The 25,848-nt window shown below is 36.6% G+C and overlaps 1 protein-coding gene across 7 annotated transcripts in view; it reads left to right on the top strand.

Annotated features, from left to right (window-relative positions):
- TRAPPC8 (trafficking protein particle complex 8) overlaps positions 1 to 24,546 on the top strand; it is a 54,632-nt gene extending 30,086 nt beyond the window's left edge. For 2 of the 7 annotated variants that reach the window (XM_026842016.1, XM_026842012.1), the window contains 14 exons: positions 506 to 632; positions 1,691 to 1,848; positions 2,665 to 3,107; positions 6,043 to 6,190; positions 6,730 to 6,759; positions 7,415 to 7,511; positions 8,367 to 8,435; positions 8,552 to 8,592; positions 10,233 to 10,418; positions 10,980 to 11,081; positions 18,253 to 18,300; positions 19,703 to 19,848; positions 21,366 to 21,455; positions 23,495 to 24,546. In XM_026842016.1, coding sequence (XP_026697817.1) covers positions 506 to 632; positions 1,691 to 1,848; positions 2,665 to 3,107; positions 6,043 to 6,190; positions 6,730 to 6,759; positions 7,415 to 7,511; positions 8,367 to 8,435; positions 8,552 to 8,592; positions 10,233 to 10,418; positions 10,980 to 11,081; positions 18,253 to 18,300; positions 19,703 to 19,848; positions 21,366 to 21,455; positions 23,495 to 23,729 — 1,920 coding nt within the window. In that variant the 3' untranslated portion in view covers positions 23,730 to 24,546. The remainder of the gene's footprint in view (positions 1 to 505; positions 633 to 1,690; positions 1,849 to 2,664; positions 3,108 to 6,042; positions 6,191 to 6,729; positions 6,760 to 7,414; positions 7,512 to 8,366; positions 8,436 to 8,551; positions 8,593 to 10,232; positions 10,419 to 10,979; positions 11,082 to 18,252; positions 18,301 to 19,702; positions 19,849 to 21,365; positions 21,456 to 23,494) is intronic. The other 5 variants (XM_026842017.1, XM_026842013.1, XM_026842018.1 and 2 more) reach the window with 3 other exon arrangements.
- Positions 24,547 to 25,848: the final 1,302 nt, after the last annotated feature.

Raw genomic sequence — 25,848 nt, 5'->3', positions numbered from 1 at the left:
GGACAAGAGGCAATGAGCACAAACTGAAACACAGGCTGCATCTGAACATCAGGAAATGCTTTTTGGTTTGTTTTTTACTGGGATGGTTACTGAGCACTTGGGCGCAGGCTGTCCAGAGAGATTGTGGAGTCTCCATCCTTGGAGATACTAAAAGCCATTTGGACATGGTCCTGTACGGCTAGCTCTATGTGGCCCTGCTTGAGCAAGGCAAGTTGGACAAGATGACTTTCAGAGCAGTGATTCTTTGTCTGGTAAAGTCAGTTTTTGTTACAATTTAGGATTATTTCTTAATGCAATATGCATTTCTCAGCTGTGGACTGATTTTGTAAATTCTGTGTATATGAAATTTTGAATCCAGTAAAGGACCTGTAGTTACTGTATGCAGTTAACATGTGAAATGACTAAATTAAATGTGGCTGTGAGTGTCTTTAGTAATTTGACATTTAAATGTAATAATACTTCTTTCTAGTAGCAACAACAACAAAAATTTAACATATCTCCACAGGCAAGACTAAAGCTCTTTCCCCATCAAACAGGGGAGCTACATATTCTGGGAGTCGTTTATAATCTTGGCACTGTTCAGGGTGCTGTGACATTAGATGGGATAGATCCTTCTATTGGATTACAGACAGGTAAGTCTAAAATTATCTTGTGTGTCTTGGGAAGGGGAAGCCATTGCTTCGGCAGAGTAGAACTGAATTCTAGTGTTTAACGTTTGACTATCATGATCGAAAGCCTTCCTCCAGGTAAGGATGTAGAAACAAGGGAAACAACTGGAACAGGAGAAGAATAAATTGGCTTTTGTAGGAATCCCATGAGAAAGGAAGTAAACTCTGCTAAACCCATTCTTACTGTTCTTTTTAAATTGGTAGAAATTATGAAACCATTAAAAACCCCAGACTTTAAATATTCCATCTATGCCATGTTGAATCTGTAACAACTTCCACTGACTCTTCTGCTATTCACTTTTCTTCTGGGTTTTTTTGCTTTGTTAGCTTTCAACTTTTGTCTAAATGTTGCACTGTAGTTCTTTGCATAGATTTCCAAATTTTAAATTTGTCTGATAAAGTCAAGATGCTAAAAAAATTTTATTTTGGTTCTCTTTCCTTTATATTAACATATAAATGGCTTATTAGTTGCATGTTACTTGATCTGCTTTGAGTTATTCAACTGAAACTTTCACTCACAGGGAAAACTTAGTTGTTGGAGGAAATGGGGATTAAAGCACGTTTGAAAGTGTCTAAAAGACATAAGCATGCTTAGCTATCTATGAACTAGAAACCTCTGGAATAAAAAACATTTGGAGAGTGGTGGCTTGTCTTTGAAGGAAATCAAAATCTTTTGGGTGACTTTTTCCAGCTTGGCAGAAATTGGGAAAGGAAATAAATACATCACCTTCATGCTCTATGTGTGCACCTCACTCCCCACCCCTGCCATTTGTCAAACTATTAAAGGTCAGAGTAAGTCCACAACAGTGGATAACCAGCTGTCTGAACTCACAGTAGCAATGTGTTGTGTGACATTAAGCTTTGAGTAGTTTTTTTGTCAGTGATGCTGCTTAATCCGTGAACACTGGATGTGTCCAATGATTTTTGAGATTGGGTAGGGAACTTTGAATCAGTTCTCAGAAAAAAGTTAGGAATTACTTTAAAAAGTTTGATTTTTTTTTTTTTTTTTAAAATTGTTTCAGGAAAGTTTGTCTCTAATGGGTTATCTGTAAGAGGACGACAAGATTTAGAAATCCAAGGGCCTCGACTTAATAACACAAAAGAGGAAAAAACATCTATTAAATATGGACCTGATCGACGTTTAGATCCTATTATTACAGACGAAATGCCTTTGTTGGAGGTATGTAACTACTTTATATTGGTGGTTTTGAGCAAATAGCTGAATCCAGAGCTTATAAATGTAATTCTAAAAATGAAGTCTTAGACTGTATTAATGCCTGAATCTTTCCAGTTAATTGCTGATCTGTCAGTTGCAAACTTGTGTGGCGCTTTTTCAAGTGAAACTTGAAGCCTCATATTAATATAATTCTGAAATTTTTATATTCCCTTTAGAATTTTGGTTGTCAACAGCTTTTGTAGCCAGATTTCAAGGTGAGGAGGAACAGGCAAAGAAACTTTTTTCTGTTTGCTTGTCGTTCATCTAGAATAGTTCCAAGTTGTTTAATTAAAACACAGTAGTTTTCCTTATTAGGGCTATTAAAATGGTATAACTACCTGGTTAATGACAACACTCTATTGAATAGACTATTTCAATTGGAAGGGACCAACAGTGTTCGCTGGTCCAACTGCCTGAACAATTCAGGGCTGACCAAAAGTTAAAACGTGTTAAGGGCATTGTCCAAATGCCTCTTAAACACTGACATGCTTGGGGCAATGACCACTTCTCTAGGAAGCCTGTTCCAGTGTTTAACCACTTTCTCTGTAAAGAAATGTTTCCTTGTGTCCATTCTGAACCTCCACTGATGTAGCTTTGAACCATTCCCACACACCCTATCACTGGATATCGGGGAGAAAAGATCAGCACCTTCCTCTCCACTTCCCCTCTTCAGGAAGCTGTAGAGAGCAATATAGATTTAAGTTGTTATTGGTTTTCATGCACATTTGTAACTTGGCTCAATGTTCAGGTTTTTCTTTTCTCCTGTTCTCTCCCATACAGGTGTTCTTTATAAATTTTCCTACAGGGCTTCTCTGCGGAGAAATCCGGAAAGCGTATGTAGAATTTGTCAACGTAAGCAATTGTCCTCTCACTGCACTGAAGGTTGTGTCCAAGCATCCAGAATTTTTTACTTTTGGTGGAAATACTTCTGTTCTAACACCACTAAGTCCTTCAGCTTCTGAAAACTGTAGTGCTTACAAGACTGTTGTGACAGATCCTACCTCTGTGCGTACAGCACTGCTATCTTCAGCTTCTTCTGTAGACTTTGGGGTTGGCACAGGAGGTCAGCCTGAAGTAATACATGTCCCGCTTCCTGATGCTGTTCTTCTTCCTGGGGCTTCAGTGCAGCTGCCAATGTGGTTACGGGGACCAGATGAAGAAGGTGTTCATGAAATTAACTTTCTGTTTTACTATGAAAGTATTAAAAGACACTCAAAAATGTGGTAAGTTTTTAGCTACTTCTTTCTGTCATTAGACACATTGTAAGCATAGGTGTAAGTCTCACCAAGTTTCTCTTGATTGCTGTGATGATATAAAAGAGGCCTGTTATCTGTTATTCTAAGTGATAATTTCTCTACTGTGACCTAATTTTCATATGAAATTGTATAGTGTACACTGCTATCAAAGAGGGAATTAAAATCACTGTTGTTAATACAAACTCTCTATTTAGTTTCTCTGGAAGCACATTTTAGGCATGGGGTTAAAAAATCATTACTTGTTTCTGCTTGTCATAAACAAGTCTTGTCTACTTGAACAAAAGATTGTGTTAGTGAAAATGTGGTTAGTAATTTTATTATGATGAAAGTTGTTCTCTTTGGAGGGGTTAAATACCAAGTTTGACTTGCATGCTGTGGTATAGTTCCTTTTCAGACCGTCTTGGTCCATCTTGGACCCTTTTGGTCTATTTGATGGACCAAAAGATCAAGTTTGACACCACGGGCTAACAAATAGTGCTTTCTTTGAACTTTACTTGGAAGGTAGTAAGTTGACTTGTATGCTACTTATTCCCAAGTCCCACCTGTGTCCAAGGCTAAGGAAGGCTCAGGAGGTGACTTTATTTGAGAAACGATCTTCAAAGATTCTGGGGTAAATAGGCCTTTGTTCAGAAAGTGAAGAGGTCAGCCTTCAGGAAACCTTAGTGTATCAATCTACAAACAGCCAAATTCAGAAAATAAGTGTGTCTCTTGAATCGTATTTTGCTTCTGCAAATACTGTTCTTAAATTGCTACCTTATAGCTATTACAGTTTATAGCTAGAGCTGAGGGAAAAGTTGCAACAGGCTTCATGTAGATTTGATTTTTAGCCCACTAAGAGTACTGGTCACACACTTCTAATTTACTGGGAGAGAAACTTATAATGGAGGTGTGTTGTCTGGATTTGCATGTCTGCTCACCTTAGGAAACTGCACAGACTAGGAGTAGATCTGTAATCAGGGCTGGGGACCTGATGTTGTAGTTTAACACCGGCTAGCAACTAAGCATTGCACAGCTGTCCCTTCACTCCCCCATGGTCTGATGGGGGAGAGAATTGGAAGAGTAAAAGTGAGAAAACTAGTGGGTTGAGATTAAGACAGTTTAATAGGTAAAGCAAAAGCTGCCTGTGCAAGCAAAACAAACAAGGAATTTCACTTTGCGTTGGCAGTCATCTCCAGGAAAGCAGGGCCCGCTCCATCATGTGTAATGGTTACTTGGGAAGACAAGTGCCATCACTCCGAATGCCCTCCCTTCATTGTTCTTCACCCTAGTTTTATTGCTGAGCATGAAGTCATATAGTATGGAATATCCCTTTTATCAGTTGGGGTCAGCTGTTCTGGCTGTGTCCCCTCCCAACTCCTTGTGCACCCCTAACCTCCTCGCTGGTGGGGTGGTGTGAGAAGCAGAAAAGGGCTTGACACTGTAAGCACTGCTCAGCAGTAACTAAAACATCTGTGTGTTTCCAGCACAAATGCAAAACATAACCACTTAGCAGCTACTGTGAAGAAAATTAACTCTATTGCAGCTAAAACCAGCACACCTGGTCTCTGTAGTATACATGTTCAGGATGATGGTGGGGGGAGCAAAGCTACTTCAGATGAGCTCTAGTCATAAGGACTGGATGTCTGCATGGGGCTGGAGCTTGTTTTCCAGTTTAGTTCTGAGAAAGAAACAAAGTTCATGTGCTGTGAGACTGTTTAATAATGTAAACCAAAGCAGAGTAAGTTGATGATGGTCAAGAGTGGATCAGCAGCGTATTCTTGAAATAGGACTAAAATTTGTGTAAATGTACCCTTTGTTTAAATTTTTTTGTAGATTCTGAAATGCCAAAATTAACTTTTCATGTGGCTTTACGCTAGTCTGGAGGAATAGGAAATTTGTCCACCTACAATGTAGTTATTTTGTCTTTTTTTTTTTTAGGAACAGAACTTATCTCCCCTGAGTTCATAGTATTTAGAAATTGAGGGGTTTTGGGTATGGAAGATTGTTGTTTGGGGAATCTATTTGTTCTCTACTGTACTGAAGTTGTCAGGGGAACTCAGTGATATGATCTTTTTTAACAGTACTCTGTAGATTGAGCATGGCTTTTAAATTTAAAAAAAACCCTACTTGTGCTACTTGAAAGCTATACAGACATCTGTCTGAAGATAAACTGCAAAACTATTAAGCTTATTCTGTAGATTGTAACATTATGTGAAGCAGAGTTTAGGAAACCCCTGATTTCCCCTCCTAAAAGAAATATTACATGATGTTTCAACATACTTTGTAAGTAACCTGTATCAAATTATATCATGCCTCTAATGTTTCCAAGTGGAAGTTATGGTAACACAAAGCTTCTGTGGTGTCCATGAAGAGAAGCTTACTCATCTTTAGAAAAACAGAATAACTTTCACACAGGGCTTGCTGGCCTGGAGGTTGAGAGTGTCTGGAAAAAGGCAGAGAAGTGATGGTCCTAGAAGTAAATTTCTGAGATTCTCGGTTCAGGGGAATTTGTTGAATGCAGTGGTCTTCTGTCTAAATGCTGTTTAGTAAATGTTTAAGGAGATGTGACTAATTAGTGGGCCTTTCATGGTTTATTTACTCACTCAATCCTCTTTTCCAAAGCATGTGGTGACATTAATAGCTAAATCATATCCCTATGCTAATACATGCCTCTGCTTTACTGTGCCAGTTGTCTGACATATGAAATATTTCTGATGTCTTTTTTGAATTGGTGACGTGAACCTTTTTCTTAAGTATTTCAAACTGGCTAGGAGACTGCATGTTTGAACAGCACTTACCTGTGCAGCCTGATTGTTAAAAATAACAGTTTTGATAGGAAGCTAAAAAGAAATGTGTCTCTTTGGTGATTGAAAGCAGTCCTAGTTGTTCAGATTGTATTTTTTTTTTTTTTCTCCCCCCTTAGTCACAGAGTATTAAGGCACACTGCAGTTATTTGTACTAGCCGGTCTTTGCATATTCGAGCTACTGTCTGCAGAAGTAATGCACTTGAAGATGAAGAAGGCAGAGGGGACAATATGTTGGTGTTTGTGGATGTAGAAAATATCAATACTGTAAGTACTTATTTTTAATAATAATATGGTTCTAAAGCTCAGTAGATGTGTCACCAGTAGAACCAAGACTTAAGTAAAAGGGTTTTTTTACAATGACGTTGCAAATGCTAAGTCAGTCTTCGGTATTTAATCATTAATTACTGTTGGAAAGAGTACTAACATGAAGTTGCATCCCAACTCTCTAAGAATTCTGCTATGTCTCTATCCTAAGCAAATTCCAGTACTGTAGTTCAGAGTAATTTTTTCCTTTTAGAAATATTTATTCCAAATTCATGAATGTTTCTGATGATCACAACGTTCAAGACAGTTCTGAATGAGAACCTGTGCCCTTCTGCCTCCCCCCCTTCAGTGAAAACGCTGGTAGAATTAGTGATAAGGTGAAGTCAAAGTTTAAGCTCCAACTTGAAGGAAGCTTCTCTGTTTATATTTATTACCAAACTCTAAGGTTTGTTGTGATCTGTTGACTTAGCAAAGCAGATGAAAATATTTCTGTTTTCCATACCATGCTAATTTAAATTTACTCCATTTTTTTGGTAAAGCTGCTCCCATTTTTTCATCCACAAAGCAAGGTAATTGAATCCTCTGTTTATAGAATTCCTAGACACTTAGCTGGTAGTGGAATCACTGAGCTGATTTGTCGTTTTAAAGGTGTGTACACTTTTTTGTTCAGCTACTAAAGTGAATATTGTCCACTCCTCCCTTGAGAAGGATGCTTTACTAAGTACTTACCAAGTTAACAGATAACGTGTGAGACTTAATTTTCCACTACCATCTCACTTTTTCTAAGAAAGGAAACCAACCTCGCAAGCTATTTTTTTTAATTGTGTACATATGTAAAACAAATTCATGAATTTGTGGGGTTTATGACCTAGCAATATTCCTCAAGTAACGTTAGAAACTTGAGTGGTCTTGCGGACTCTGTTCTGCATTGGAGTTAAAAGCCTAGGTTTTATTATAGTTGTCTCAATCTAAAATACTAGCTTGTGGATATTTTTCTGGCAGATCTTTGTTTCCTCTTCATGTTGCTTTGATTACTGGAGTTGGGAATTGCTGTGAGCTGGGACTGGTCTTTGTTGCAGTGGATCTTAAATCTCTTCTTGTCTCTTAGTACTGTGTTATGGATGGTGTGAATAATGAATTAAACTAAGATTCTAACAGTGCCACCTTACAATGAACACTTACTAAGTGATACAGAACATAACAATGTTGTTGTTTCTTCCTTAGAGTGAGAGTGGTGTTAAAGAATTTCATATAGTGCAAGTTTCAAGTAACAGCAAACACTGGAAGCTTCAAAAATCTGTTAACATCTCTGAAGACAAAGGTGTGTATTTGTCACCAAAAGGATCACAAGTCTTGCTTCTGCCTGACAAGAACAGTTAAACAAATTTTGCAAGGAGTTGGCTTTCAGAATACTGAATTTCTAAAAACTTTGTCTCTTTCAAACATACTACAGCACTTTTATAGTGTTTCAATAAAAGTATATTGAGAGATAACTTTCAGACTCCATTAATTTTAAAAATGGGCTTAACTTACAGGTAAACTATTTCTGTGATGTAAAGAAATCCATGTCTGGCTTGGCTTATAACTTGCCTCAGAAGAAATATGTTTCAGTGTTCCTTTACTTTTAGCTATTTATGTCAATGTTAAATTTAACTGATCAACAGAATGTTTGATAAGTGCTCTAATCAGTTACTAGAAATATACCAGAATTGCTAGTGCTGTATCCTGCCTTAGCTAGTACAAGCTGATCACTTTTGAAAAGGCTGACTATCCCAGGCAAAAAAAAAGTTGCTATTATTTTGTTTAACAGACTTTATTTGTATGCTGACATTTTATGTACTTAAAAATTAGTCTAGACATGTGTTCTTCTTGTACTAATATTGAGGGTGAGCCAGTCAGATAAACTTAATCATTTGTCATCTGATCCTTCCTTCTTTCTCTGCATCTCCTTTATGTATTATGGCTTAACTTCCTGCTCTAGAAGTAGATGGAAGGGGTCAGCAGAAGATGCATCATCTTTACTGTCATGCCAGTTACTCTGCTTGATTAGTTATGCTTCTTGAGTATCATCCATGTATTTCTTTGTGAAATTTAAAGGCTGACTTTTGTCTAATGAGAAGGGACTCTTGATTATGTTGAAGGGGGGAAAAAAAATCTTCCAACCTTTTTCTTTCAGATACTAAACTTGCTAGCAGAGAGAGAGCGAAGTTATGCTTTAAAGCAGTAAGGTGCAAAAACTCAGAAGGTAGGTTCTCTCCTGGATGTGGTAACTTTTTGAAGAAGATACTATTTGGGTGCTGTGTGCAGGAGGTTGTGACTTCTGAGAATACTGAAACAATGCCTTCTCTTTTTATCCCTTAGAAAATTACACATTTGCGGATATTGTCTTTGGAAATGAACAGGTAGGTGAACTGGTACAACTACATATTTTGTCTTGTGCAAGGCATCCCTGTCATGTACAAATATCCCAATGAAAGCCTTTTTTAAAATTTAAAAAGGGAACAGTGCTTTTCACTTGTGACTTGATTTTGCATGTCAAAAATTATTAGTCTTCCAGGTCATTTCTCTTTTTTATGAAGAGAAAAATAAGGTAGCATAGGGTAGTGAGTAGTCAGGAATTTTAAGTTCCCAGCTCCACAGCTGAACTACTTGGGAGCACATTGCAATGCTAACTGTTTTGCTAATGTTTTTTGTTCCTTTTGAACTCTTCAGAGCAGTTCTTTTGAATATTTCCCAACCTTCTAGTTTTTTAGTAGAGATCTCTGGATGTCAGATTCTTACTATATTGTATTTTCTTAATTGTTTATTTTTACTAAAATAAGATAAAAATTTGAATTGCATCTTATTCTAAAGATAATCTGGAAAACTCTAGTGCATGTAGGTATCAGAATTTCAAAACTACTAATGTAGATTGCAATCAGTTCAAGGAATCTGTTTCTTTGATTTTAAAGTTAAGATTGTAGACTACCATGTTCTTTAATCTTTTCAAGCATACAGGTATTGTCTGAAGAAGAATCCTTTTAGCAGATAATCTTGCAACAGTGAATGCTTTTCCAAAACCTGATGCCAGTGGCCTACTTTCCTCAGATCAGAAATCTACATTAGCATAGTGGATTTAGCTGAATGTTAGATTGTTTATTTTATGCTGAATGCACATTTATCATAATAATGAAATGGCAGTAAATTTTGACTTAGTAGGCATATAAATTAAAGTTAGGACTAAAAATTTGATGTAGATGATCCCTCTTTGCACTTTCAAAGTTGGATGATCTTCATGAACTTCAGCTTTCTTGTAATGTTCTCTAATGGGGTATGGGGAGGGGCCCCTTCGGTTTAGACAGTTGCTCCAGAAGCAGATTGTCTCCCTGGGTATGTATTCTGCTAATGCAACAATTAGCTGCTCTGCAACAGCACGTTCTGGAAAGGCTAGCATTTTTGAAAGGGAGGTATTAGGAGGCTAAAGTTTCTTACTTATCCTGCTGTCTCCAAGTGTCATTGCTATCGGTCTTAAAACCACTGCTTCCTTATCAAGCTTTTGGTGTTGGAAAAGCTCAGCACAAATGATGAGAGACTTGACAAACAGCATAGAAATTATGGCTGTGCCACTTATACATGGGGAATATGCCATGAATATTGCTAGCAAAATGTATGTTACTAACTTAGATAAATAATTCTAGTTAACCTGACTTGCACATGAGTTAGTAGGACACTTCAGCTCTCTCCACTACACTTAATATATCACAGTAGGCTGTCTGGTGTTAACAATCAAAGCCCTTTTTACCAAGTTAAGTATTCGTGGTTTTAAGCCGATAACCTATAGCTCTGTTCCCTGTGTTACCTTAAACAACTCACTAGGTAGAACTGATGTCTGGCAGGGCAAGCATGGAAACCAAGATGTGTGTCATTCTGTAGCTTTGCAAAGGGGGAAGCAAAGCAAGATAATGGAGCTGAAATTCTGAAAATTACAAACTCTGTTAGACTAAATTGTGTCAGTTTGCACCCTGCTCTGAGAGTACATTTTTTCCTTTATTTTTTCTTGCAGATAATAAGTTCAGCCAGTCCTTGTGCAGACTTTTTCTTCCAAAGCTTGTCCTCTGAATTTAAAAGAATGCATGTGCAATCTCAAACTTATGCATCTCAAAGGGCTGCAAAACAATCATTTGATGAGACGGTCAGATTGATACAAAGATGCAGTGAAGTTGATTTGAATATTGTTGTACTGTGGAAGGTATGTGTGGTTGTGGCCTTAGTGGTAATTTGTCCATGAAATATGACTGTTAGAAAATAATTTAATATGGCCTCTTGATCTTTCAGATATACTCATACAAAATCTGTGGATGACATTTTTTTTCTGAAAACAGGCAAGGGAACTAAAATGGTGTCAAGAAGCAAAGACAGCCTTAACAGCTGTTACTGTAATAAATATGCTTAAGTGGTTTTATGTTACTCTGGATGCACCCAGTTCTTACAAGTTCTCTTCTTAAAAGAGAAAATTCTACAGTCTTAAACCAGGAGATTTGTTAATGCTTGGTTTTTTTCATAGAACTCTGAGTGACCCAGTCTACTTTGAAGAGGGTGTTATTTACTGGAATGCAAATATTAAGTAGTGGAAATTGGCAATCTAATCTTAAGTACTTGTGTATGTTATGTAAATAATTATGTTTTGCTAGTCTTTAGGTTTTGAATAGTACAATATCTTCCCCTTAAGTTAGGGGGAAGTCAGTAATTCTGTATTACAAAGGTTATCATAGTTTCTGGTCCGCTAATGTTTTTGTATTTTATTCTGTAGGCATATGTTGTGGAAGACAACAAGCAGCTTATATTGGAGGGCCAGCATCATGTTGCCCTTAATACAGTTGGGAAGGAGGCTTTTTCATTTCCTCAGAAGCAGGTAACCTAGTGTGAAGTTTTCCTTTACAATTGCTTCTTTTCCAAAATAGACTTGATTGTGTTTTTCTTGTAAATAAATGGAATCACTTCAGGTGCTTTTGTAGAATCTAACATCAGATAGGTGTTATTAATAAATAATTCAGATTGACTTAAACTTTGATTAGTCATCTGCATTGAAATAGCTAGGCTCAGTTTAAAGATGAGAAAGCAATGTACGACTAAGTATACTGCTGTGCAGTTGGAGTAAACTGTTCTGTGGTATTTTAAGGTAAAACTAGGATCTTAAGTCCAAGTTAGCGTTATTTCATAACAATAGCAAAATGGTGGAATTATTTTTGAGTGTTACGAAATCAATTTTGTAAATTCTACTACTGTGTGTAACTTAAGAACTTACATGTAAAATGTTAGAATGGCAGAACTGGAGCAGTTAAAAAGATGTAGAAAGCTCCATTGGAATTATCAATTAATAGCAGATTATTTCATTTTGAATTTTTAACTTGTTTGTTCAAAGAAAATAGCATCTATAAGAAACTGGTTGATGTCTCCTCGTATGTGAATCAGTAACTATGGAAGCTATAGATATGTTTCTGTAAACATTTATGCTAGCTGCAGTTTATATATGTGAAGACTAATGTGCAAAATAAAAAAGAAACAAGTTTTGTACTTGTTTAGTTTTCTGCTGAGCAGTATGTTGCTGTTCCTTCTTGCTTTGGTGCCATTTTCCTTATGGTTTTTTTCCAATGTTGAAAACATTGTATATAGCTTTTAGTAAGCTCTTACTCAAAGTTGCAGCAAATAATACTATGCATTAGTTTTGTTAAGAAAACAGTAGGACAAATGTGTCTTCTATAAATATCACGCTATAACATTAGTGAACTATTCTGAAGCTGTGCACTTGGCTTTGGTTTATAAGCTAAGTACTTTCACATCATTAAAATGATTTTTCCATTTAGTTCTTAGCACTATGAAATACATGGGAATATGGGGTATTTAGTTTAACTATACTGGCTGATGTTCATCAGCAGTGAAAAATAGGAAAATTTAGGTTCTAATGTCTGAAGACAACTTTTTCCCTTAATGCTCCCAACCTCCAAAAAGTCGTTGCACTTGTGGGCTTAAGCTATGCTGAGCAATACTAGGCTGTATTAGTCTCATGACAACTGATCACTCTGGTATTAATTTTCCTGTTTTAAGGTGTTTGCAGAACAGTAGATCACACTGTTGGTATCTAAAGCTAGGAGAGAAAGCACTGTAAACTTCTACTTCTGATCTCATTGAGGTCAGGTTTGAGCAAATGGGGTGGAAGAGAAGTAGGAATGAATCGCATCTGCATTGTAAAACAAATGACTGAACATGCTAGGAGTAGAAACTTGCATTTCTTGTTGACTGCCTGGAACTCTAGTTATCTGCATCAAATTCAGTTTTCGGACTAGAGGAAATAAATTGTGCCACCGGCAACAGGGAGGATGCACATGTACCCTCAGTTTGATTTGAGGAATACATGCTACTGTATTAGCATTTTGTAACATTTTTTATCAATTATTATTACAGCTACGTTCATATAGATGGTACATTGATTATTGTATTCACTTTCTTCAGCATAAGGAACATACTTCCATTGGAATGTTCTGTACCTTCATTGGAAGCAAAAATGCGTCTGACTTGTGATATAGTTGAAATCTGGCATAAAAGTAATGGTGATGGTTTTTAATATGTGTAAATTCCACATCCTCAGGGTAACCAAAGACCAGATTTAACTTGAATTTTAAGAGCCTGTAATTTCAGGACTGCTAAGGATTGAGAAATTTCATATGATCATTTTTTTTTTTTTTTTTTTTTTTGAAGTGGCACTTTATACTGAATAAACCCCTCTGACATGGGAGGTGAGGTATAACAAATGATTTGAGACCTTGGAGCACTTTACTATGTTCATTCCACATTTAAGAATTAAAAGAATCTCCAAAATAGGATTAAATGAGGCTTGGTAGAGAAAATAATATACCTAATCTATTAAGGACTGCATATTGTGTTTTAATTACCTTGTTTCCCTCATTACAGTTAGACAAGCAGTGAAAAACTGGGGCGGAGAAAACCCCAAACCCAGGCATTACTTCTAACTTAACATTTTCAGTATATAGTTTTGAGACTTACATAACGTTCAAATAGTTTGTCTTGTAAATCTGTTTATTCTTGAAGTTGTAAACAGGGTTAGAAATTCTAGACTGTTCCTGAATGTCTTGAACTGACAGTATAGAAGTTGTTTTCTGTGGTCTAGACAGCAGAGGGAGATGGAGAGGCATGCTTTTTACCAAAGCATGTTGGGTACCAGTTTTTAAATGATAAAGGGCTGCTCAGATCTGGAAAAAGAAATTTATTTGCAGATTCTGAACAGTGTGTCACCTAGGATGCAAGAGTCCACTCCCTGCATTTCTTGCTGTGCTCTGTTTGTTGGTCTTCAGCGACTTTTTTCTTGACTTGAACTGCTGCTGCTTCATGCTGTTGCAGCCAGCAAAAGGAGTTTTGTGTAATACAGCTGTCCCCAGTCAAAAACAATCTCACAATAGACATGGAGAAAACATGAACAAGTCTTCTTTCTCTTTCTGCATTCTTTTTTGTTTTAAGCCCTCTGAGAAATGACTCAAATCTTAGCTGAATTAATCAAATAACTATACTGAACAAATCAAGATAGCTTGCTTTACATTTGGTTAAATTCTTTGTACTGGTTGACTTCTGCTTTGTCAGTTGTGGTATATCTCAGACTAATTCTTTGCAGCTTTTAAGGGTTTAGTTTGGATTTATAGAAGCTTCTAAAACTGTTCAGGAGAAACAATGCTGCAGTAGAGCACTGTAGTAGAAGAGCAGTAGATCTGTATTCATTGTCATTGTTATGGTTCTCAAATTATTCTAGCAGTTGGTAGTAGACTGCTAAGTTGGGTGCAGTGGTATAAAGTCATCTTTATCATATGTCTTAAGATGTTAGACTGCTGACTGAGATGCAAGGACAGGTGGTTACTTCTGCTTGCTTCACTGCAGAACGTGTAGTTCATACAACAGGGATGTGGAACAGGCAGCAGGATGTGATTATTCCTGTATCGCAATAATAAAACTTGATATAGCATTTGATAAAATCAAGGTAAAATCTCTGGTTTCCATAAAACACAAGATAGTGGGGCTTGGGGAGGCTTAAAATCTTTTTCTGGATAAAACTTCTGTATGAACCCACATAAAAAGAAAGAAAATAACAGTAAAATTCTATACGAATTTTACTTGGATGCTCAAATGTACGTGCTTCCTTTTCTCCCCATGTCTGTTCAAAATGGATTTATAAATTCTAAACTTCTTGCATTCTAACCAAGACACTAACAACTGACTTTGAAGCTTACTGGTTTTCTGTCATTGAATACAGATTTATTTGTTGTTGCTTACACTACAGGGTTTTTTATTTAAATAGCACTGCTTTTGATCATAGGTTACTGAACACAGTAGACTTATCAGATGATGTGATAAACTACTTACATCTTTATGTTCTAGAAATTTGGAATCATAACACATAGAAGCTGAAGTAACACTTAAAGAATATCAACTCTGTTTCATATAGAAAGCTCTATGAATAATATGGAGAATACTTTTCTTCCTGTCTTTTCTCTCACTTGTATTTTTGAAAAAATGGCCTTTTTTTAAAGGTAGGGAAAAAATGCTAAATATAGTTCACTTCCTTGAATCAGAAACACAAATGGTGTCACAAAGTGATAGATTATAGGCACTAACAACAATATGTGAAGAATAAATCACAGCATATTAAAGTGAATAGATCTGAAACAGATGTGTCAGCAGTAGCTGTTTGAGTCCAAGGAGTAAAAATCTCACCAATAAAAAATAGCTGGGTATTTATAACTAGTGGCTGTTCTTTTTTTGACGATATTGCTATCAGTTCTGTTTCTCTTTGGAAACTAGCTTTTGGGAACCAGGTTTTAACTGAAGGTCAGCTTATAATTGCATCAGAAATACACATATTCTGTCTATTGTTCTTGAGCTCGGTACCTTAACTTACTAAAAGGACAAAAACTTCAAATACTTTAAACATCCATTCACAGTCAGGGCTGTTGATCGACGTTATTTCTAACTGCTGCTTCCATATTTTTCTAATCTGGTGAATTCAATCCAAAAGGTTCCAAAGGAAAAGCACAGTTCCGTATGGCAGGGTGGAAGTAGTAATGTGGGGCTGGGCCATTTGCCACACTTTTGATTGGCAAAGATTTCACACTGATGGAAGGTGAGCAACAATCTAGTAGAGGCTTGTCACTTGGGCATGCTGGCATGTTGGGAATAGTGCATCCATACTTCCAAAACACACTAGCATGGGCGTGTAAACTTAGTTTTGACTGAAGTCTAGGTGAGATAATGTGTCTATGAGCATGTTTTAGATAAGGCATATTTTAAGATATTATCCCCATGTACAGCCCTCTGTTTTTGTTGTGGTCTTGTAACACACAAAGTGTATACTTTCTAGGTAGAATTACTTTATATGTGCCCCAGGACTGCACATGATGTGTTTCTGTGCTGCTTGTTCAGTCCTGTGAATTAGACCAGTGCTAGCCCAAAGTAAATTCCATAAAATGCATATAGCATGGATGCAGGCTTTTTGGTAGTGTTGTACTTCAGAGTTGATAATTTTTGATAACACTGCTTAATGTAGATGCAACTTAGTGAGATAGCAATAGTTTGGTTGGAAGTAGGAATTTTTGAAAGGTAGGAAAGGATAGGATTTAAATAAATTTAACTATTCTTCTTGACAGTGATTTATTGAAATCTGTCAGAGAATTACTGACACCTTGTGCTAGTTTAGAATTTTTTTTACAGAATGTGGGAAGGGCTACTTGAATCAATACAGATTGTTGGAATGGATTTAAGACTTTCTTTAAACCAGCTTGGTGGGGAGAAAGCAAAATTTTTAGGGTAAGCATCAAGAACTGAAGTGTACTTTTTTTTTTTACTTTGTTGTATGAATTAGTGTACCAGTTACTGTACCAATCTGGGAGAACTGGCTTATGCTGTTGTCATGAATCAAATACTCCAGATAGCTGAAAAACTATATTTGCTGCCTTACCTGTTGATGGTTTGCAGAGCTGATGATATTTGTGCTTACAAATGTGTTATTACTGGTGTATTAGTAAAATAATGTTCCTGGAGTCATTGTTTCTGTAGTTAGGAGCTAGAATGAATAAGGATGAGTTGCATCGTGAAGGAAACCAACTTAAAATGCAGGTTTTAAAATGGGAATTCTCTGATCTAAAATGGGAAAGGGAGAAAGACATCACTTAGGGTTTCTTTGTCTTATTCTGTTGCTTTCATATGTTCTGTATTTAGTTACATGTTGTGGTGTTCAAGAGTTTCCTGTTTAGGTTTTCTATGCTGTGCATATTGGTCCTTCATCCTCGATTGAGCATGTTAACGATCTTTTTGACTATGTGTAAATTGTGATTTATGGGGCAAATGTGCTGAATTTCCATACAGCTTGGAAATCATCTTGTAGCGTTTAACTTTCTTCTGGTATATTGAAGACCACATTGTCCCAGTCATCAAGAAGATTAGTTTTGAAATGAAAAACTTTTAAGTTGTCTGATACTACATAGCAAAAGTCTTTAAAATGACTGCATCAGTTCCACCCATCTGGTGGAAAGGAAGAACTTCTTAATTTGAAAGTGCATTCAGAGAGATTAAAGACTATATTATGGGCAAACCTGTCTATGACATCTATCAGATAATTCAGAAGATGCTTTGAATGGTGTAAATTTTGACTTGTCCAACTTCTAGCTTGGTACATTTGCAGGAGATATGAGAGCAGTGTGAGTCATGTGCCAGTTCAGAAGTGTAAGTAGGGATAATATACAACTTTGTTTCAAAGTAGCTGAACGTCAGACTCTAAAGGTCCATGCTTTTTTGTAGTTTCTGAATAAGTCAAGATGTGGAGATAATTCTGTTTAGAACAGTAAGCTTATGTGTAGTTTAAAATATGTTTGTTTGAAGCTGGCCTTTGTAGATGGCTCCAGCCATCTACAAGCTTTCTAAAAATAGAAGCAACTTTTCTAGCACCAGTTGCATAGTTTGTAGATCTTGGAAAGTAAGTGTGAGAGCAGGGTGGTTCTGGTGCTACTGCCTGTTAAGTGTTTCTACTCAAAAACCAAATAGGTTAAGAATGCAGCTGTAAAATTTAAAGCAGTAACTAAAAACACTCCCCCCTCCCCCTACAGTTCTTCCAAACTGTTCTCATGATGAAGCCTCTTTCAGTCAAGCTTATGTGTACCTCTACTAGCATGTATGGATGAGACCTTGAAATACACCTTAACCATTTTTTTTAAGGAAGTATCTCAAGTGTTGTTGTGGCCTTCTTGTATACAGTATTTGGTGCTTGCTCTCTACTGGAGCCTGTGGTGCTTCTGGAGGCTTTGCAAGGAACCATAATGGATTAACAAGCAGACTTCAGGTGTCGGAACTTTTCTTTTTGCCTCAAAAAGGCCATGCTCCATTTGGACTGGTATTTTAGTTCAGCAAAAAAAAAATCACCTTTTTAATTCTTGGTTTTTGTTTTACTTCTGAGTGAAATAGCCAAAAGTCTTGAGGCTGTTACTTGCTTGGTGAATATCCTTGAAGGGGAGGGTACAGGTGCCCCTGTAGGTATGGGCATCTTTTTGTAGCCTTGATCAAATTTCCCAAGCTCTAGAGTAGGGCAGGAGTTTAGTGGAACTTACTATTTATTACTAGCTGTCCCTAGCTCCCCGATCTGTATGCACATCTTCTTGGTTACCATTCTGAAGTTCTTAATTCTCTCCTAAAAACATTAGGTAAGAGAATCATGTACTAAATGTAATTGTGTACCTGGAACAAAGGCTAAGACATGACCAAAAAAAAAAGTAGACTTTGAGCATCTGAACTTGGAGACACAGACATCTTCTCTGCGTCTAACACTAAGAGGCTGGCTGGAATTAAGGTTTAGCTGTGTGATGGTAAATGGTTAATCTTACTGCTTTCCAGTCCTTCAGCAGAGGTGTAATAGAACTAAAGGTTTGAAATATTAATGGCACTTGGCACTTTCTCCAGTAAATGTTCCTGCTGCATTTCATGATGTTCTTGTCTGTCTGTAGAGATAAACCTTCGTATTTGTCTTTTTGTAGGGTTTTAAAAAAATACTCGAGAATTCTGATTGGGAGGACTTGGAACAGGTAATTGACTCTAGGGTAAACTACAGTGTGTAGGATATTGATATGTGGTTGAAGAGGGCACTGAATATTTTGTTGGACTGTGTAATTTGAGGGGAAAGGTCAATTTAAAGGAAAACCTATACACTCATCTCTGGAGGCCAGTGTTGTTTCATGCTGTCAATTTTCATCGAGTTAGATACCCATAGGGTAGGGTGGAAATACCCATTTAATTAACTGCTTAATATATTTCATTGTTTCTGTGAAATAATTTTTTTCTTCTTAAAAAAAACCCAAAAAACACCCTACTCTTCCTTTCAAGAGGAAAGAATTGCAAGCTTGATAAAACATTTGATGTCTTCTGGTATTACCAGCACAGGCAAACAGTAAGTGAAATGTTTATACATATTGCAGAATGCCCAGTGTTCCTGTTACTTTGAGTCAGGTTTTGTTGCCTGTAGTATTTCTTTTCAGTTTAGGAGATAAAAATCCATCACTCTTAACAAGAAGTACTTCTTTGTTACACTGTACTGACTTACTGGTGGCTTTTAAAAATCTTTCACTTGCTTTTAGTAGTTAGTCACACTTATTGCTGCAAATTCTTTTTTTCTTATGAAGGTGGACTTTTTGCAGAATAGATTCATAAGGGAGTAATGAAAGGCAGTCCCTTCCCAAATAAATCCCGTTTGCAAAACAGATTAGGTGATGTTATGCAGAATTACAGTGGCACAGTAATGCTGGACCAGATGCAGCCTGATTGCCTCATTTGGTGTTTTATCTTTCTGTATCGTCTGATTTATTCTGCTTCAGAGATTAATTCTGCCCACATGGTTAGAGTAGTGTCAGTGCTTGACTTAGGCTTTCAGCTGGGGGCAAAGGTAATTTCCATATCTGTAAGAGCTTGCTATACAGTTTTTAAGATACTCTGCATTATTAAATCATTCTGTCATTGTTAGCATGTTCCTATAAACTTCTGTTTGCTTTACTTTGCATCTGTTTTGGGAAACTTGGTTATTGGCTTTCCTGTTGTGAACTTCCCAGGGCAGGTGATGGATATTTTTACTTTTTTTTTAGGTACAGCTGCTGAATAGGAAACTGTAAATGCCATCCCTTTTTCTTAGAAACAAAGCAAAAAGAAACATTAACCACTGCAGCAATAGAATTCTTTTGTGAAATATGCACAGATTGTGTGTGTTTTCACAAGCAGCTGTAAAATCTGTATCAAAAGATGGTAACATAAATCATCAGTTCATCCTCTAGCACGCTTAAGTACTAAACACATTGGAAAAAAGTGTAAGCTGCATGATGCTGTGGACTTCTCTGAAGTTATAGTTCATAATGCAAAATTGTAGCTTCTGTGACTGGATTTCTTTGTGTTGCACAGTACTGTTTGTATTTTAAATGTCATTCTGAATTTGTGTTTCAGGAATTACCAGAAATGGTTCTCTTAAAGTTTTTTCGACCAGAAAACACACCAGTACCAGCAAGACCAACACCAGAGCAGCTTTCTAATCTTATCAAGACAAGCCTTCATTATCCAGAGTCTTTCAATCATTCTTTTCATCAAAAAAGGTTCATACAACATTTTCTTTAGAAACTTCTGAAATATTATTAATTCGACATAAGTCCTGATGAAAGGTGCTATTTGGGTTATGATACAAAAGGTGGTATGCAAGGGTGAAATCTTGCTCAATCCTTAATTTCACTGCTTCAGAATTGTATAGATAAAATGAAAATTTCATGTAGAGAAACAGGCTGTTCTACCACAATTCACACTTTTAATATTAACTCTAATGTTATCAGACTTCCTGGAAGAAAAATACTCTACCTTTTTGCTTCTCTTTGTCAGAGTTCAAACTACAACTACTTTGAGCACTAGACAGAAAGTGCTAGTTTTTAAGTCAAAAGAACCGCTATGTCTAAGCATCTGACTTGTCTAGATTAGCTGCATGTGGTTCTGATTTATGTCAGAAGGAAAGGCGGTAACAGTTCAGATTGCTGAGGCTTGTCTCCTGGAAGAATATCAGAAATAACCTGTCCGAAAGCAGACTGTGAGAGTTAATTAGTTGGAGCCTGTAAAATCCGTAAGTGTTCAGATCACTTTAATTTTGAAAAAACTCTCTGGATTAATTTCCAGGTATAAAATTAATTGTACTTGAAACATAGTCTGAGTTGTTTTATCTGAAAACTTTATGGTGTTATACTTTTATTTTAGAAAAAAGTAAGTTGCTGAAAGGGATTTTTTTCTTCATAAAAGTCTAACATTTAAACATTTTCTGTGGTGGCATATTTTAACAACAATTACAAAGCATGCATTGTTCCAGTAACAATTTCATATCTTATTTGTTATAGTTGCTAATTTTTCTTTTTTTGTTAGTCAAGTTCAGGATATTTAAACGGTTACACAATGGCAAGGAATTCCAGTGACACAAATTACTTGTTGAATACATAGAGCTGTTTCAGATGCAGTAATTTGTGTACCTGCCTATGAATATCTTGGTCTGTCTTGCTGCAGGTTGTTCATAAAAACAGCTATATTAACTATGAACCAGCAGAATATCAACTAACTGTATTAGTTTTATTTGGGGTAAAGGATTAAATTAATACCAAATGTGTGTATGCTGTCTGTTCTGTTTGGGCATTGTTCTGGTTAAACTTCAGACCAGATGCCATCAATTCCTCTACAGGAGACAGGGCAGAAAAAAAGTATCTAGACAAAACATGCTAAGGCGGTTCAGAGTGTAGCGTAGTGGACCATATTATCACATTCTGAAATGTCTCTTGTCATAACAGTAGATTTCCTATAAACTAAGGTATTTGTGCTTTTACTAGTCTTCCTCAGCGGGATGAAGGAGGGTGGTAATTTCATTTGTCTCAGTTGAGCCAATGCAGTTAATAGCTTTTATTATAGGAAACTCTGGTCAATGTAAGTGGTTATATTGCTATGTACACTGTCTGACTGTTGTATAATAAACAACTACATGCTAATTTTTATATTACTTGAAATTAATTTTAACTATTATGGGTATAATTAAGACTATCCATAATAAGATTTTTTTCCTTCACTATGGAACTGTTTCTCTTCGCAGCCTCTGTCTGGTACCTGTCACTCTCCTACTTTCCAATTGTTCCCAGGCTGTTGTAGATGTAATGATTGATTTGCGGCATAAAACAACAAGGTAATGTGTGAATGCTAGTAAAACAATTTTTGAGAATGCTTCTTTGAAAGAATGGAAGGTGATAAAGGCTTCATACAGTCAAATGGAATCTTCAGTCAGTGCTCAATTTTACTTTTAAGACAGGACCTTGAACTGCGAATTTCAAATAGCTAAACTCTACAGGTCTTTTCTAGGACAGTGGAAATGCTTTTTAACTAGCAAAATACAAGCTTCAGTAACTTTATTAAACATGATGTTGGGTTTTCATATTAAGAATATCAAGTAATATGTAGAAAACAGCTTTTGAAGTTTAAACAAGTACTTCCTTCTGCAATTTGGCTTAGCATAAAATGTCATAGGACCATAAGTATTTCTAAGACTTCTCCTGGGTTTATCAGCTGATTCTTATGACTGGCTTTTTGCTTAGAACTGTACTATTATGTACAAAAATATTAGCACTGAGGAAACATTTTGTGAATTGTTTCTAAAAGTTTTGCTAAGGATTCTGTGACAGAGAATTTGGTACCATGGTATACCATTGTTAATTCTTCCAATTCTGTTTTAAACAAGGCCATTTAACTCATAATTTGGGTCACACCATCTCCCCCATGCCCCTCTCCCCCAGTAGACATAATGCTACATGGTCTGCTTACCACAAAATGGGCTTTGTGGGATCCCTGAGTGAATATTCTTGGCAGGAGGTAAGGCAGATTGGAAGATATTGAGGTAGGGCTTGTCATAGGGAACCTTTGCTTCTTGCCAACAGTCTGTGTAGGCAAGTAAGAAATTAAAAGCCCAGGGCCTAATATGCAGGTTCAGAAATAGAGCACAGAAGGTTTAAATCAGTTTTGTTTACCAGTTAAGATTAGGAAGCTATTCACTGATTTGGTGCTTTTTTTACAAGAAGGCTGTGTTTCATAACAAGTGTTTTAAGACATGTCTTTGAAAGGACAGTGTAGTCATGTGCCTTGAAATTTCCTAAACCCAAACAAAAACCCAAACACACCTCTCACCCTCAAACCAAGATGTTAATGCAAAGTCTCTAAAGCAGTGTATATCCCTGTTGACTATTTCCACTCTGATGTTACTCTAGTTTATGGCGCAGGCCCAAGAATACCTTACCTAAGGATTCCAAAATCTGACAGTTCAGATCTTGTTGCTATGTCTATTGTTAGTGTTATGTGTTTGTTACATAAAAAGCTGGGAATACACTGGAATTTATCATTATACATATATGTATAATTAATGTTCTGTATATAAAGGACAGTATATTGGAAACCACATAAATGTTTTAAAGTTTAGTAGTGATTCTATCTGAGCCGGGGGGAGAGCCACTGTAAAGGAGTGTTAAGTGAGTCAACACTAAAAAGTGTTTGCCAAGAAGGGAGGACCTGGAGTTAAATTGAACTAATGAGTGGGTGTTGTGACCCCTAAAGATACCCAGTAATACCTTAGGTATTATTAATAATATAAATAACACCCTTTATCTTTGGTTTCAGGATATGTGTGTGTTTGTGAGGATGGGGGGAGTGTGTGTTTGTGTGTATAAATGTAGCAGGAAAGAGGATGTACAGACATGATCTTATTTTGAAGCTGCATTTAGCATCTTGATAAAATGTAAGCACAGTTCTGTCTAAACCTGAGTGCAACTGCTATCCTTTCAAAGTCTACTTTGTCTTGCTAGAAAAACCTTAATCTCTTAAAGGGGGGGAGTGGTGGTGTGGGAAACAAAGCAAGCATGATGCATTTGGTGAAAGCAGTGACGTAAAGGAAATTAACACAGACAGGCAGTAGAAAAGACTCAGCAACTTCTCAGTTGTCAGAGACGACTGATGGTGGGCACTATTGCATCTAAAGTCTACCAGAAAATTCAAGTTTCCAATTCCTGGATTTTGAAAATAAATTTTTGGAAAGTATAAAGAAGCATCCCTTTGTAAGGGGCCGGTGATGGACATACAGTGCATTCTGAAACCTTGGGAGAACTGGAGGTTGAGGAAATCATGTAAACTAGTATGTATGCTTCAAATACAAAGAAATAACTTTGTTACCTTCTCTTTCAGCCCAGAAGCACTAGAAATCCATGGATCTTTTACATGGCTTGGGCAAACACAGTACAAGCTTCAACTTAAAAGCCAGGAGGTCTATAGCTTGCAGCTGAAAGCTTGCTTTGTTCATACAGGTGTCTATAATCTTGGAACCCCCAGAGTATTTGCCAAGCTAGTGGACCAAGTTACTTTGTTTGAAACAAGTCAGCAGAACTCCATGCCTGCACTGATTATTATAAATAATATCTGACCACTTCCTGAAAAAAAATCACACTAAAAGACAAAATATATGGGATTCTTTTCTTATATTGCTGGTTGACATTTTGCTGCAGTTTTTGGAAATAGCACCTCAAACATCTAACTTGTTACTAAAGATTGTGTAGGAAAGAAAATAGCAAAATATTCAGACTACTTGTCAAATTGTTTCTCAATGCAACGCACGTTGGACTGAAAATATGTTTATCCTTTTATAATGTATTTCTTCTCTGGTAATTAAGATATTCATAACACAAAATACTCTTTAACTCCAAATCTGAACATATTTGTATGTCCTATGCCCTGTCAAAAATGCAGCTTGACTGCTGTTACAACTTCCAGCATGGTGTGTTAATATTTGTGGCTGTATTAGGATATGGTTCAGGAAGAAACTCTTGCTGGCTTTTTCCTGTTTGAAGCCATTAGAAATGATAAATCCCAATCTTACTGTGAAGTTCAATAAGGTGTCTCAAATCCATTTCTGTTTCTCAGTTCTTTAGTTTAAAATTTTGGTTTGAGTTTTCATGTTTATGGAAACTGGTGACCTTTGAAGGTTTACATACAAGTCCCAACTAAGGTGTTTCAGAAATAATTTCTTCAACCAGTTTGAGTATTTTTCTCATTCATCTCAACACAGAATGCCCTATTTCACAACCATGAGATTGTCATTTAAATTGTCACTTGCTTTATTATGTAACTATAACAATTGATCTGTTTTAAAAAAAAAAATCTACTCAAGATTTTCAAGAAATGTATTATATTTATAACAAGTGTACTGTAAATAGAATAAAACATACACCATATTCACTGTATGAACTTCTGTGGGCTTTTTTCTTCCTTTTTTTTTTATACAGCTGTAGCAATTTTCAGGTGCTGATACCATATGTATATTTTGTACTGTGTTTGTTCTGGCCCTCTTTGCTCAGGTGCAGTTCCTGTTGCCACTTGTAGTGTTGGTGTACACTGTAACTTGTTGTCGCTGTTGTGTTTGCATTTTGAGTTCTTATCCAGTGTTCTCAGGTACAGCCCCCAGAATTCAGCTCTTTGGGAAATCTCAATTACTTGCTATCAGGATTTTTGAGTAGTAACTGCTGAATGTAGGGAAGGCTGTGGGAAGCAATCAAGTGCAGCAAAACCAGGTAAGAGTTAGGAGTTACGGTTTATGATGGGTTACCTGAGTACAAGGGAAGTGGAGCATGTAAAGAAACCAAAGGCTTCTGGTCGTCTTCTGTATCTTGTGGATGAAAGTAATTCCTTCACAGGACAGCACTGACATACGAAACAGTACATCTCCTTCCAGATGCATATTTTTCTTGTTTATACAATGTTTTACTTGTATGTAGTACAACCATATGACTGTCTCCAGGTCTTAAAACTTTCTGAAACCTTCCTTTTGTAGTCAGTATGACTGTGGATCATGATGATTTATCAACAGAATACATATTGTCTAACAATAAATATATTGCTTCTGGGGGTGAGGGTTTTTTCTGCTGTTGGGCAGATTGGAAGACTACTCTTTCGAAATTATACTTGGCATTGTAGCTTTATGCTATGTCATCAGTCCTCTTCCTATCTTGGCATGGTTAGTGACAGAGAAATCATTATTGATGCCATTCAGCTATCCAGCTGACCACAGTGTTCTAAGTCACAGTTGGTGTAATTTTTAAGCCTACTTCAAGGACTCAAGTGACAGAAGTTACATTATTCTGTTAGAGGATGTTTCCACAAGAGTTTTATGAGACATGGGTCAGAAGTTTTAACTGCTTTTTCAGCCTGTCAGAAGAACCTGGTAAGAAATGGGATCCCCCTGTGATTTGGAAGCTGCACTTTACAAAAGTACAGGCTTTAATAACAGTACAAAACTACTAGACTGTGATATCCTGGTGACTGCTGTTTTTTTCAGTGATCCTAACTTTCAGATTGAGTAAACCGACACTTGCCACTTCTGTTAATGAGAATTTGGGTAAAAAAAACTGGTAAGACACATTATGTACCTTGACTTGAAGGAAATACTGTGTTGAGACTTAACTCTTCCTCATGTTTCCAAGAATTTTTATAGGGTTATGGTGAGTTAATGATGTGGAAAGAAGCTAAAAGAGCTGGAGTACTGTTTT

This window comes from Athene cunicularia, assembly GCF_003259725.1.
Source record: "Athene cunicularia isolate RWA chromosome 2 unlocalized genomic scaffold, athCun1 chr2_part1, whole genome shotgun sequence".
Taxonomy (NCBI): Eukaryota; Metazoa; Chordata; class Aves; order Strigiformes; family Strigidae; genus Athene; species Athene cunicularia.
This window is presented reverse-complemented; position numbering and strand designations above follow the sequence as displayed.